Source organism: Amblyomma maculatum, chromosome 1 (assembly GCF_055883805.1).
Source record: "Amblyomma maculatum isolate TAMU_Amacu chromosome 1, ASM5588380v1, whole genome shotgun sequence".
Taxonomy (NCBI): Eukaryota; Metazoa; Arthropoda; class Arachnida; order Ixodida; family Ixodidae; genus Amblyomma; species Amblyomma maculatum.
The window spans coordinates 394173238-394188014 of NC_139344.1; the positions used below are offsets into that span (position 1 = coordinate 394173238).

At 45.2% G+C, this 14777-nt stretch overlaps 1 protein-coding gene across 1 annotated transcript; it reads left to right on the top strand.

Moving 5' to 3' along the window:
* Positions 1–381: 381 nt before the first annotated feature.
* On the top strand, positions 382–14072 carry Tapdelta (Translocon-associated protein delta). The gene is made up of 5 exons (XM_084595276.1): positions 382–518; positions 2729–2847; positions 6354–6518; positions 6612–6677; positions 13868–14072. Exons 1-5 carry the CDS (start codon positions 458–460, stop codon positions 13970–13972), a joined length of 516 nt encoding a protein of 171 aa, XP_084451402.1. The 5' UTR covers positions 382–457; the 3' UTR covers positions 13973–14072.
* The last annotated feature ends 705 nt before the right edge of the window (positions 14073–14777 follow it).

Genomic DNA, 14777 nt, shown 5'->3' on the forward strand with positions numbered 1-14777 from the left:
TAGGCTGTCAGAGGGCGCTTAGCGCCGTCGTAGTTCTCGGTTACTCTACTCCGGTTACTCCGTTACTCATGTTTTATATTTTGGTCGCGTCAAGCAACTTAAAACAGTGCCTTTAATTTACTAGAAAATTTTCTCTTTAGAGACTAAAGTTAAAGCTTATAGAAAATGAGATAAGAACCAGAAGGGTTTATTACTGCGCCAAGTCACATGTTATGCAGCGCCTTCTCTGAACAGGGTGCAACAAGATTTTACAAGTTTTGCGGTTAAAATTAAGTAGTGGAGAGCCTAACGTGGCACATATTGCGCGTATAAATTAATAAAAAATTGTATGTTTGTTTTATTTTGCAAATTTTATGCGATATGATTGAATAACTGGTCCGTTTCTATTCTCTTGAATGTGCTGCGTGTGAGAGTGCGCCACCACGTCATTACACGTGTTCTCCCCCTCTTCAGCAACATGGCAGCGATGAGGTGTGTTGTCGCCGCTCTGCTTTTGGTTTTCGTTGGACATTGCTATGGTAAGTGTTACTTTTGCTTTGTCAATCTTGTGTCTAATAATGCTGTACATCATACATGTTCTTTAAGTATGTGTATACCTGACGTTCTTGTTTAGTTCAAAATACTGAGAGGCTTGGGATTCGTTCGCCGGTTTAGCATCGCGCTCGCGTCTTGACCGAAGGCCCACTGTCATTGCGAGTCTTGCCAGAAATTTTATCATGATCAGAGTGCTAATATGAAGCTCTCACGAACTCCAGAGCCAAAGCGTTGTCGTTTCCCTGTACCGTAATTAGCCTGAATATGTAGCTATTCCTGTAGCGGAGCTGTAGGTCACTCCTTTCGTTCCAGAAGCTTTCAGCTCGATCTAAGTTGGTTAGCGTTACTTGCCTTTCAGATAGTGTCCAGTTAGACTGATATCTGATGCCAAAGAGAGCAACACTAAAATGTCATTGAAAGTCACGGTAGTAATCTCTTACTTTCAGATAAACTACACATCTTTATACTCTCGTGGCCGTACCTGAGTTATATCTAGGGGTTGGAGTTTTCGGTTTTTATTTTCAGAGAAATCGGCTGATTTTTTACGGTGATTATTTGCAAACACCAATGCCTTTTTTTTTTCGGTTAATATTATTTTGTGCCGAAGAAAGAGCGTTCTTTTTCCTTTTTTTTTTTTCGGTGAGATAACAGGCATCCATGTACTACAGTTACAAGTGACAGTGTTGATTTTCGATTATTTTTGCATGTTGTTTATGCTCTTTTATTATTTGTACAGTTGGTTATATATACAGCGAAGCTCCTGGAAGAAAATGTTAAATTTAGCGTTATGACAAAACGCATATGTAAAACATAAATGCACAGGTTAGACACAGGAGTAGCTGAAATATTAAGATCAAATTTTTTTCATCGACCAAATCACTTAAAAAACAAATGCGCTTCTCACGGCTTGTGTCTGAGAAGTGTCACGTGACAAGAAACTGGCTAGTTCTGGTCTTCACAATTTCCTGGAAGCACTTGCGCTGCAAATGCTCTGGTGGTGGTGGTCAAATACTTTATGCAATCTTGGGAGCCTTAAGTGATTACATCCTAATGACTGGTCGGCTCTTGGCTACGTGTTGTGGTCGGAAGCTGGTGCTCCCCAGCGACTCCCAAAGACAGTCCGTCAGCCGCTTTTGAACGGCCAGGTCAGAGCTGGACACTGCAGCCTCTTATAGTCCGAGGTCGGAGAGTTGCCAAGTGGCTGGAGGGTAGAATTCCGAGCATTTGATCATAATGTGTTCAAGATAAGCTTTAGATGCCCTGCACAGGGTGTACTGTAGCAAGAACAGTCCTGGATGGATCAGAGCTAAGAAAGCAGGGGATGGGAATGTACGGGACTGAAGCTGCCGCCATGTCACCTGTTGTAGCTTAGTCAGAGATTTATGAGGAGGAGGTTAGATGGTTCCTTGATCACGATAATGGATAGAGGTTTCGTGATACAATATCATGCACTCGCGAGCATCTCCTCAGGCGGTGGCAGCCGCTGCTAGGTTGAAGTATCCTCGAGCAGAAGAGTGAGCTGCTTTGTTGCCTGGGTGACACGTATGAGCGGGCACCCATATTAATTGAATAGGGTGTCCGGGTGGAAGAGGGAGGTGAGGAACCGGAAGGCTGGGCCAGAGATCCAACCACGGGCGAAGTTCCGCATGGCAGATTTAGAGTCTAAAGATGGCGGTGGCTCGAGTAGTAGACATGGCGAGGGCAACCGCCGCCTCCTCTGTCCTTCGCCCCTCGAAGTGCCTGCCTTGCTGCAGGCGCCCCTCCTCAGACGCTTGATATGTTTATGAGGGTCGGGAAGCACGGCTGCCATTCTTTCTTCATTTGTGAGGCCATGAACAATGCCTCAAAACCGTCATCCGCTGTACTTAAACCAACGATCCCACTATATCACATCATGCCCATGTATTGAACACTGCTGTAATTTTCTCCCATCTTCGAGAGTTCACGGTGAGCATGAAAAAGTACTGACCTTTTTCGGTTTAAACCGAACCTTTCAAAAATGCTTTCGGCGTACTTTTATCGGTGTTTTTAGGTTTAAACCGAAACGTCCAACCCCTAGTTATATCATATTTGCCTTGCACTTCATCGAAATCCAAAAAAGCTTTTTTTTTTTTTGACGGCCCAGGGCACGCTTGTTCCACACAATGCACGGAATTTAAAACCGCTTTACTTTTCCTTGTGCGGTGTCTGGCAGGTAAAACGTGTGACAACCCCGAGGTGACACCGAAGGTTTACACCACCACTGATGGACTCATCGTCGCAAACATCGCATTCATTGCCGAATTCCACCTCAGGTGCCGGGAGAATGTTCAGGTAACCCTCTGTGAATATCTTCTCCTTTTTGTGAAAACCCGCCGCAGTGGCTCAGCGGATATTAGGGCACTCGACTGCTGAACCCCCAAGATGCGGATTCAATCCCAGCTACGGTGGCCGCTTTGTGATGGAGGTGAAGAGCTAACTTCTTGTGTGCTGTGCGACGATATCAGTGAACGTTAGAAAACCACCAGTGGTTGTAAATTTAGGAGCCCTGCACTATGGCGTCCCTCAACCCGAGTTGCTTTTGGACAAGTATAAACCAAACCACACTTTGCATGAAACTCATTCTGCCGGTAGGAATCTTGTGGGGCAGTTCATTCGAGATGCTTGTAGCGCGATCAAAAAACACTAGGGACAAGCGCTACTCTCCACTGGAACTAGCTATCTTAAAGGTTTATTGATCTTCTGGGACATGAGCCCTGAAATTCTATGTGCCTTGAGTTTTCGCTTTGTTTGAGATACCGAACTGCAGTGCATCCAGCATTATGAACAATGTATCATGGGCTGCATAAGCATAAATGTTAACCTTCAACCTATATTATACGAAAAGGAGATTTTTAGGGAATCTACTTTGCAAAAACAGCATGTAACACATTCAAGTTTCCATGAATCTTTTTCAGTTTAATGTGTTCACTGTGACTGGATGTTACTTTCAGCATTGATGCAGGAGAGAGGTCAATGTATGCATCATGAAGCTGCATGTTGTCTGTATACGAACCTTGAGAGTGTGAACACTCTCAAGGTTCGTATACAGACAACATTAATACCCAAGAAAGCAGCAGGGGGGACAGCGGCCGATGTAGCTCAGTTGGAAGAGCACCGGACGCGATATTCGGAGGTCGTGGGTTCGGTTCCCACCATCGGCACATTTTTTCTTCCACTTTGCGTTCAATTATCTTTCCCCTCAACAGTTTACATTACTAATTTATGTGATTATCGAAGTAAAATAAAAATAAGGCATAAATTACAATCCCCAATGCTTTCCTTGGCCTCGCCAACTGTTGGCTTCTTTCCTTTAGGGGCAATGTGTGTGAATTGAGATTCAAGGGTCCCAGAAGGGTGGATTCCAATCCCAGCCTCCCATTTCAGTGACGAAGCGAATCCCAACTTGCCTATGCCCTGTTGTCTTGCGACGTTGCGCTACCAAATGACCAGTCAGTGCATGGCAGTTTCACTTGCCAACTACCACCTGCTGGGGCGATGCCTGTGATTTTTTCCCCATATTGTTGGTGCTGGACTTTCTGGAGAGTAAGGCCTTCAACGCTGTTGTGCTAAAACTGCGATATATAATCGCTGCTTCTTCACTCGGCAACTCTGGCTCTTGAGGCCAGAGTTGAGGCTCGTGAGGCCAGAGGCCATCTTTGTAGTTTTTTAGTGAATCAAAACAATGCAGGAGTGATTATATATTGCATTTGTTTTTCATTTTTCCCTCACGCGACCTAAATGCAACTTTGACATCATAGCCATCGCCTGGGTGTTGAAATCGAAACAAGTGAGAGAAAAAATTCAATTTAACAGCTCAAGAGGTAACAGCTTTACAGGCTTGCTGTAGATTTAATGTTTTAAATGCTATAATAAAAACAAGTATTGTACTTTCTTTTTGCTGGCTTTTTTGTGTTGTTTTTGTTTTTTGTCATGCCTTGTTGAGTTTGATGATGGTCACAGCTGTTGCAAATTGATGTGAGCTAATAGCAAAAAAGCTCATGGGGTGGTTACTGCCATGTAATATAACACTCACTGACAGCTGTGGGTATGTTATCATGATATACAGTCGCCGACCGATTTTTCAGACCCTCAAGGGGCTGAGATAGCGTCCAGAAAATCAGGCAGTCTGAAAAAACGAATTCACGCAAAAAAAGTCACTTTATTTTGCGAGCGGCTTGAAAATGTGGTCAATATGCCTCTGCGGGGCGTTCTGTTGCGGTACAATTAAGTCGGCTTGCACGTCGGCAAAGGTGACGTTCTCGCTGTACACAGCCGAAAGCACCATCGGAGCTCGGGTTAGTTCACTGCTAGCTGGCAGCACAGCCTCTGGCTCTTCACTGTCGGAGCACCTGGTGAACAATTTCGTCGTCAGTGAGTTCAGCGCATAGCTCGCTGTAAGCATTAGCAAACTGCTCCAGCATCACTTCCATGGGAACGGCTCCTGCAGCGCGCAAGTTCTCGATGAGGTCAGCAAACGAAGATGGCTGATGGGATTCACTGGCACTATCATCGAATGACGATGACACTTAATCTCTGATCGCGAAACCAGCGTGGCGGAAGCAATTCCACAGTGTCTCCTCGGTCACCGCATTCCGTGCATTGGAAAGCATGCCGAGTGCAGACAACCAGTCGACACTGTTGGTTTTGCCGCTGTCCATGCATAACACCATGCTACTAAGCACGCGTGACCGATAGAGGTGCATGCATTTCCAGATAACGCCGGGCATTAGTGTCCGGTAGTTGATGCGGCGATGTAAACAGCACAACACGCAACACGTGAATGGCGACCGCGGCGACTGACGACTGTGCACAACGGCAGCACGGCAGAACTGGCACTAGTAGGTCGTGGACTGGAGGGACAGGGCAGCAGTCGGCATGGCGCAAGTGGTGCCTGCTGTCGAGGCTACACCGGGTATGTGAGGAGTAGGTCATGTGTATAGTGTACTAGAATATTCTAGTTCACGATAGTCGTGTGCGAGGTTCCGATCGAATGATATGACACATGGGTTCGAGGTTGCAGGAAACCAAAATAACAGCAGCCAGAAAAGCGAAATGACACCGGCGTTGTTCGCGTTTTCGGCAGCTCTTGAGTCGCGAATCGAAAGAAAAAGTCCGGAAAAGTGAACGAGAAAGATTTCAAACTTCCGAAATATCGGTCAGTGTTATACATTGACTCTATGGAGTGCGTGGCAGTGCCATGGCAAGGTCCGGATTTTCAGGCAGGTCTGGAGAATTGGGCATCCGAAATATCGATCGGCGACTGTACTGATGTAAAGAATTTAAGTGTAATGTGTGTGTGTGTGTGGGGGGGGGGGGGGGGGGGGGTTAGAGATCTCTCCCCGCAGTTTTCTACAATTATAACAACCATAACTACTACTACCACAGTGACACAAAGCCTAGGGAATGGATGCTTAACAGCAGTCGCTGCAAAATAAGGTAGACGCTTTGGTAGGAAATACACTCTTAATACTAACGTCCAGTTGCACATTTCGTTTCGTTACAGTAACCCTCCTCCTCCCATCGTAGCAACCCTTTGTAGGAGTTTCATGTCAACCACCCTTCGGTTATGCCAACTGCTACTACTAGTACTTGTACCGCCACCACCACTTCACCACCGCAGAATCCAGGAAAAAGCATTTAATTGCTGTTGCTATGAAATGCCTGTCTCAGATTTCACTGCATGGTAAAAAGTGGAAGGGAATGGAAATTATAGGACAGATCTTTTTACAACATGTGTGTTTATTGTGTGGCTTATTACATAAACATCCATTAATTAACCATTGCATGTTTGGTTCCAGAATGTCCCATTGTATGCGGACGTGAAAGGCAAGATTGTCCCTGTGATCAAGTCTACAGAGACCAATGATTATCAAGTGAGCTGGACAGAAGAACTGAACAAGGCACACTCTGGGGACTATCTCATCAGGGTGTATGATGAAGAAGGCTACGGTGCTCTGCGAAAGGTACAACGAAAATTGGGTCACAGATTCTTAAATGAGGCAGCATGCATACTTTTTATATATTTTATGCTGATTATGTGTTCTTGCCCCTTTTAGGCCCAACGAACGGGAGAGAGTGTCCAAGGCGTGACACCACTTTTCACAATCAACGTTAATCATCCAGTAAGTACTCAAACGGCATGTTTTCTGACCTTTCATGGAAGTAAGCTTTGCCCAAACGCTCCCAAAGGTGGCAACTTCAGTGCTTGCCTGCACATGATCGGTGAGGGAAAGAAAAAAAAAAGGAAAGCCCTGTAGAGCATCAGGTGAATGATGAGCAGTAGTAGGGTTGGGACTGATCATTGTTTGCTAACAGTGCTAGCGAAGTGATGAAGTGACAAAATAACATTCTTTAGTATCGGTGCTACCTGTCTGGTGCATCTGCCCCTCGACAACACTCCAGGCCTTTGCTGTGCCTTGTGGCTACTTCGTAGATTTGCACAGGAAATTGATGCTAAAGATTTCACTGGAGTGTTTTTTCAAGTCTGTCTTTGTTAGCCTGGGAGGGCTGTGTGATACGTTGTGGAATTGAACCACGAGGCAATTGGCCGTGGTGGGACTTAATGCTCGGAATGAAGTATGCCATCTCTACTGATAACATTTCAATCATCTGCATCCATATCTTCCAAAGTGAACAAAACATGGGAGCTTTGGTAAAACTGCATTGCAGCTTTGCAGATTGTCCGGGTACTACATGGATATTCAGCCACCTCCTTGTACTGTGGCTACTTTGTCTCTGCATTTTCTCATGCCATGAGTGCAAGTGAGCCACCTAGCATGGTGCCGAGCTGTACTCATAGTGCAGAGGCCACCTTTGGTGGGATAGCCTGCTTGGACTTGTGCCTTTGTGAATATTGAGGATGGCGACACATTTGCTAAGTTTGGTTTACGGAGGCATTATACGAATTCGATAGTTTACTGGATACATCTTCTGTGGGGTCACATTTCTAGGTTTTACCGCATTTCTCTAGGCCTCATTCTAGTAAAGAGAGATAAGCAGTATATGGAATTTCTTGCATCTTCATTGCTTTTCATTTTCCAGTTGATTCTTGGAAGATAACTCAGGAAAAAGTCGCTTCATGCAGTACCTCTTTGTAGTCGTTAATGACACAAAAGGCAGTCACTGCTACCCAGCTCACTTATAGGTACTTATAGGTCACTGTTTTTCTTGCATTCGCTGCAGTTTCCTCAAGAATCTATAAGAACATGGTTAGACTGCCCTGTGACCATCCTCTGTAAAGCTTCTGTAAAATGTTTTTTTGTCTGTTTGTAAAGAGAGCACATACCATTGCGAAGTTCCTGTAACTGGCTACATTTTCAGCAGATGGCTCTGCTACAGGCATCTGCATATTTTATTTTAATGTGAGAACATTACAGGCCCCATTGGGAAAGAAAACCTCCGTTCCTTGGAACAGTGGCATCATAAACTGCTTACCACAATCAAGTGAACAAATTTATGCGAAAACATTGGAAGCTTCAGGATTTGGAAGGGAAACTTAGCATCCTTCAATAAGTGGCATTATAAAACCATCAGGCAACATCCACCTGTCACAATCAAATAATTAAATTTTAAAAATTGTGGTACACTTAATCTGCTCCTTCAAGGGTATGACACAACAGTGTTAATGGCTCCCATTTGCCAACCTTCCTCGCGGATCCTCATTTGCACGCACTTACTTTGCTAACGACTCGTTCAAAAATATTTTAATTAGTGCCTCTTGTTATCCCACTCATACTCATTGTTGCGCAGGCGTAAGATACCATACTGTATGGCAGGCCACCCCTTATAGATGTAAAGCACCGCCTCAACGAAGCCACATGATCGTACCTGCACGTCCTAAGGCAGCGTGTGTATGCTCCATTTCACGAGCAGCTTGCAGCGCTACGAAAGGTAAGGGAGACCTCAGCCAATCAAGATGATGCGGCTACACTAAACACCTATCGACCATCTGTAAGAATATGATAGGAACACAGTCACATTGTGCGCATTATCCTGATTGGCCCAGGCTCTTCTCGCCCTTCATAGTGTTGCAAGCATCTTGTGAAATGGAGCATACCTTGGGTTCCAAGAGCCTAGAAAGGCTGGATTCTGATCTTACCCTCCCATTTCAGTGGCAAAGCGCGAGTTGGCAGCACCGGCTAGTTCAACCCTGCTGTGTAGTCTCATCGAGTCACAAAACCCAATGATCCACTTGTAACCTGCAAGAGCCATGCCCATGGTTATTTTCTCGCATTGCCGATGCTGGATTTGGGGGGATGGGGCCTTTAACGCTATCCAGTTGCTATGGCTGCAGGTGGCAAAGGAGTGAAAAGGAAGTCCCCCATTGGCAGGGGGACGTCACGACACTGTGTGAAATGGCCGAGTTGGCAGGAGCTCTGACAGATGCCAAAGTATATGACTTCATGAGACCATTAACAGATGCCAAGGGTAGTAGCTTGGGTCCGCAACCTTCCGTGAATGCTACTTAAAAAAGCCTGCAGCAGCAGCAATGCTTCTAATGATATCATATTCCACTCTAAAAGTGAATTAAGCATCCCCATAATTTGATCTTTGTTGAGCACTGCAATAAACAGACACGAGGTCAAGTTGAAATTGGCCGGTATTAGATATTATCACTGTGCTGCAATGACAAAGGTTATGCCACGGCCGCTCGATGGAAGCGCACTGGGTGCAGCCTGTTGCATCGCGCCGTCGTCAATGGGCAAGCGCGTCCTTGGGGAGTTTACAGTTGCGCCCGCTATTTCTGCTGAGGGCGCCGCTGTTCGGGGACACGTCGCCGCCAGGGTCGCCGGCTCTGAGCGTGCTGTTTGCTTCCGTTCTGGGCGCATTCGCCTCGCGTCTGCGTGGTAAACGCAAACATTTTGTGTGCGCGTGTGCAAGCACGTTAACGTTGAGACTGGATGCGTTTGTTTTTTAAGGCGAAAGTCGTTCTATGCTCATGGAGCGAAAATCTATGCGCAGAAGCTGTGCCTGTTATCTGTGCGTCGCATCTGTGCACTGGTGTTCTAGTCGCAAAAGCGGACGTGCAAGGAGGGAGATTAAGAATGAAAATGATTGGTGGTGATAGATAATCAACAAAAGTTATCGACATTGATAGAGGTAATGACTAATGCTAATGACTAATAAGGGTTAATAATGACTAAAATGATTTGTAATGACCAGTATATCACTCTACGACATGTATTGACCGCAATTGATTAGAAATGAGTAAAAGTGCTTAGCGATGTGTGGTAATGACTATAATAGCTAGGCATGTCTCATCATTACTGTTAATGACTACGAAATGACCAATATGTGAAACGACATGTAATGACCACTGCTGATTCTAAATGAGTAACCGGCTTAGTTATGAGTGATAAGGGCTACAATGACTACGCAGGCAGACTCATCATGACTGAGAAATGACCAATATATCAAACGACGACTTGAAATGACGAACTGTGGCAAACGATGAGAGGCAAATGATAGAAGAAGGGTAGGCTTTCGTGCGCTTAAGAGACATCTAAGAGACCCTTTAAGTTTATCTGCTGAGCTCGCTTCAGGCAAAGACAGCAGCGAGGAGTGAAAATGCACTCGCTTCCTCTGAAATGAAAGCGGCGCTGAGGTTAAAAAGTTCAGATGCTGAAGCATAATGCCCTATCAGCTGCCATTGAATTTGCTACAAGGGACAGCAGATTGGACTTGTTGGTGATTAATTATAGGTTAACCGTGCAAACAACGTGACGGGAACACAGGAGAAGAAGACGGCCCAACCGTGGTAGTTGTGTCGTCCTCTTTTCCTGTGTTCCCGTCACGTTGTTTAACCTATTTAGTTACCAGGGAGCTGGCCAGTGAACTAGGATTTTTAACGATGTGTTATGAAGCAAATAAACACTATGAAGTAGCACCAGAAGCTTTTCTCGCAGGTTATGTTGCGAGGACATATCAGAAAAAGCTACGAAGTGTTTTTTTTATATAAGCATGCAATTTGTTCTAAATTTTGTCGCTCTAGTCTGAGTGGCCTTGCAAGTAAAGGAGCCTGTGCATACATTTATTTATACTGTTGAGACTGTTTGAGCCGATGCGATAAAATGAAAAGCCACGTTCGACAGAAAATCCTGCGCCCGCTCTGTCGGCGAACAGTCGGAGAAAAACCTCTCTGGTAAGAGGCACTTTAGTTGGTGATATGGCCAGACGCCTTTGGCTCAATGAGAACACTTGACATGTTCAATGTGGCAGGAGCTGCCAAACCAGAGAGAGTCAATAAGATGTAAGGATGAAATGGGAATTATTGAAAGCGGGACCCTTAGATGCCAAGTCAGGCACACTATACTCTTATAGGGCACGTTCGTACGGCTTCGGTAAAGAGGGGCTTTATATAGCTATGTGTAGGGTGCTATTTCATATAATGCGGTGGCTTAAGGCTGTATTCTAATGATATGTGACAGAGGCAGCAATTACGGGATACGGTGAATAAGCAGGTAGCAAAGTGCGGGCACTCTAACGAGGCTTCTCAAGGAGACTTAAGAACCCCAAGTTTTGTTTATCACTACCAGGTTGTTGCTTAAATTATGCGATATTTGGTAATGGTTTTGAGGCGACATGTCAGTCGAGCAAGAGCCTGTTGCAGGAAATATAGTCAACTGGACCAGTTACAGGTTAATGAAAACCAAGGACAATGCAGGCTTGATGTACCCTGCAAAGGAAGTAATCAAGCTTTGTCAGCTTACGAGCATCTTCATTAACAGGATGATGAAGTCTGAAGAGGTCCGGTGAAGTATAAGCAAGCTGTGTAAACTTTTGGTTTCATCACTGTTTTCTCATTGTACACAGTACCTGCAGCTAATCTATAAAAACAATGATCGTGCCCATGCTAAGGCGCTATGCAAGATATCGTTAAGTTGCTGCCCCCGCTGATAGCGAGCTGGGCTGGAAATGTCAACTCAACAGTGGAGCGATCTGTATGGCTATGGCATACCTCTCCCAAGAAAAGTTTTCCGTCTGCGATTGGTAATTTTCTTCCTTTTTTTGTGTGGCCATTAAATAAGCGTACTCGGCTACTTGCTGAATCTCGGCTGCAGTTGCGCTTTGATGCGTGAACATGAGTTTCACAACAGCAACACTTGATGCGCGTTCTTCCATTAAAAATTACGAACCAGCAAAATTGTATGGGTTTGCGAGCAGCCAATAAAGATAGTAATAAAAACTTTCGGCGCATATACGTAGCACCTTGAGGCAGACCGGCTCTATCAAGCGTGCTTACTTTGTCCGGTCATGCAAAATGCGGGAAGCCATGACAGATAGCGTTCTGGCGTACAATGTTTAAGGTCTCCAACTGAGTAGAAGATCCCAGGTTATCATCTAGATTACCCCTAATAAACATCTTGATATTTTCACCGTAAAATTTGTCACAATGAGATAGAAAGGTTGGTTACATGTCGCATTTTCACAGAGGTTGCTCATAGTAGGACATTTTTTTATTGGATAGCGCTGGCAGCTTAGAACAGGTTGACATCAATTTGTGTATAAAAGCTGTATGCAGGAATGAGTAAATGGTATGAAAATGACACACGGAATTCGCGACATAGTTAAGTGGTTATGCATTAGGCTACCATGGCTGCAGAACAGCTTCGAATTGTTCACAGCCGGGTCACATTTTAATGCGACGAACAACTGGATTCGATGAAACATCACAGTAATGCGAGCTCTCCATTCGAGTGGCCTTGAACCACCGTGACTATAAGTTTTTCGGGGTACACTCCAGTATACATCCTTGCCGAGCAAGCGCTAAGTGCTGACATGGTCACACTAGACATGGCAGTATAGACTAATTCTTGTTGCCAAACTGTATGAAGCGGAGCTCTTATATCCTTAAAATAAAACGCTTCTACCACGCCGACGCCTCCCTCAAAGCGCAGCCAGGCGCAGCTCTCCGCGCGCAGCTGTTCCCGAACGGTGGCGCCGCAGCGGTGGCGACTGGAAGTAGGCGCCTCTAGCCGGTTTCGGGCGACGTAGCAGGCCGCACCTAGTGCGCTTCCATCAAGCGGCCATGGTTATGCTTTCACTGCAGACAAAGTATTTGGAACTTAGGATTGGTCAAATAGTGAGATACAGGTGTCACCGCCACTGGCCATCTTCGCAAGCAGCCTCCGGTTGTGGAGGTAGTTTCTTGTGCTCGGATCCCAGAGGCTTGGCCAAATGGCCATTCACTTACATATGGTTCACGCTCTGCATTATTAGCTTGAATCGAGTGAAAGAAAAGTTCTTAAATCCATTTTTTTTAATCAGACATTAAATGTGTTTCTTGCTGCCAGGTGTGTGTTAACATAGCCAGAGAGAACCATAAAACCAACTTTTATTAAGAAAAGTTGGATGCAGTTAACCTCGCCACCTGCTCAATGGCTCTCATGCTTACGACTGTTAGCTAAATAACATGGTAACTTAGTGCTGTTTGGCAATAAGAATGTGTAGTATATTAGAGGCACTAATTAAGGGGTTGGTAATCAAGTGAGCAGACTACATGTACGGTATCCCGTCATACCCATAAATGTGGGCCCCGCCAGGGTGGCGCAGTGGTTATGGCGCTCGGCTACTGTTCCGAAGGATACTGGATCAAGTCCCGGCCTCGGCGGCCGCTTTTCGGTGGAGGTGAAAGCCAAGGTGCCCATGTGATGTGCGATGTCAGTGCACGTCGAAGAACCCCAGGTGGTCGAAATTTCCAGAGTCCTCCACTCGGCGTCTCTTATAGCCTGAGTCACTTAGGGCTGTAAGTCCCACAAACCAAACCAAACGATAAAGGGGGAGCTTAAGTTGTAGCACCCTTCTATGCTGTACCACGGAGGTTAGCTCACGGGTAGCGCCTTGGTGCCAGCTAAAAGAAAAGAACAGAGTTGGGCCACGCATGCTGTGTGCATAAGCATGACATCTCTAAACGCATGCCATGCCGGTTGCTTGTTCTTGTGCTCTGCAACGATTCCCGACTGGTGACCCGGACGAGACCCCTTAGTGTCCCTTTTAGGGAGCTTAGGGTTCCTTTTCTGTTCGACTGGTTAATCGTGAACTCAAGGGGGACAGACTTTAGTTCAAATTATATGTGCATTGTTCAAAACAAGAGAAGCCTTTTGATCTACCTGTTGTTTTATAACCAAAGTAGCAATTGGAATAATTGGAATTTTAAAAAAGCAAGTTTCGATCAATAAGAGTTCACTGTATTCGCAGAGTAAGCCAGTCCTGTCACCTTACATGAAGCATGCGCACAATGTGCTAATCATTCGTTACACATTCCCCCATTTGTCGTTGGGACTCACAATCTGGTTTCCCATATTTTACCCAGGGCACCTACCTTGGCCCTTGGATCCAGAGTGAATTTGTGGCTGGGTTGGCTGCAGCGCTACTCTGGTACTTTGCCTACAGTGCTAAGGCAAAGCTTCAGGCATAGACTCGCCACACATGCTCACATTTCTCTCGCTTCATCCTGTCCGTTTTCTCGTTTGTCGAGAATAAAGAAAACCACTGGTGTTTCTGATGTCCTTTTGTAATGGAGTGAGTTGTCTTCTTTTTTCTTGATATGAAAGTTTGTTGTATATGGCAGTACATTGCGCAGTGCAAGTCATTCAATTATTATTGCTGACTCGTGTTGTCAGTGTGTAATTCTGTTTGTTGCTTTAGACTAGAGGAGATGGAGGTTGTTGCAGGGAAACGAAAGGTGCGGTCATTTAATGGGCACCTGAACTGTACCACAAAGCAGGTGAAAGAAGGGAAGAGAATGATATCCAGCTGCAAGAGATTTTCTCCTCCTTCCCCTCCCCCCCCCCCCCCCCCTTTCCTATACATGAGTGAATATGACAAAAGTTTCGTGGCAAGAAAGGCACAAAATGTGTGCTTACGTACTCTGTCATCAAACTGGCCATCATGATTTTTATGAATGTCTTCAAGCAGTATGAACAACATTACACTTTTCTTGCAGTTATAGTTCAGTGGCCATGCCAGTTAGCTTATGGGAAGAATTTAGTGTTTAAATCCTAGTCACTGCGGCTAGATTTTCATGTAGGCGAAGTATAAAACTGCTAGTGCACCATGATTTGTGTGCAGGTTGAAAGTAATTTGGAGTTTGTACTAGTACAGCCTTATTAACCTGCATTGTTGCTTCCTTACTTTAAAATTTCTTTAATATTGCCGTCCTGCACTTCCGTGTAGTGCACTTTGGTGAAAATATCGCACAGCACTCTGGTCCCTTTTGCAGT

Excerpts from the sequence above, each read along its gene's own strand:
- Tapdelta (XM_084595276.1), top strand. The coding sequence starts at position 458 with ATGGCAGCGATGAGGTGTGTTGTCGCCGCTCTGCTTTTGGTTTTCGTT. Across the intron at positions 519-2,728 it reads TTTCGTTGGACATTGCTATG|GTAAAACGTGTGACAACCCC; the intron begins GTAAGTGTTACT and ends GGTGTCTGGCAG. Across the intron at positions 6,519-6,611 it reads GCTACGGTGCTCTGCGAAAG|GCCCAACGAACGGGAGAGAG; the intron begins GTACAACGAAAA and ends TGCCCCTTTTAG.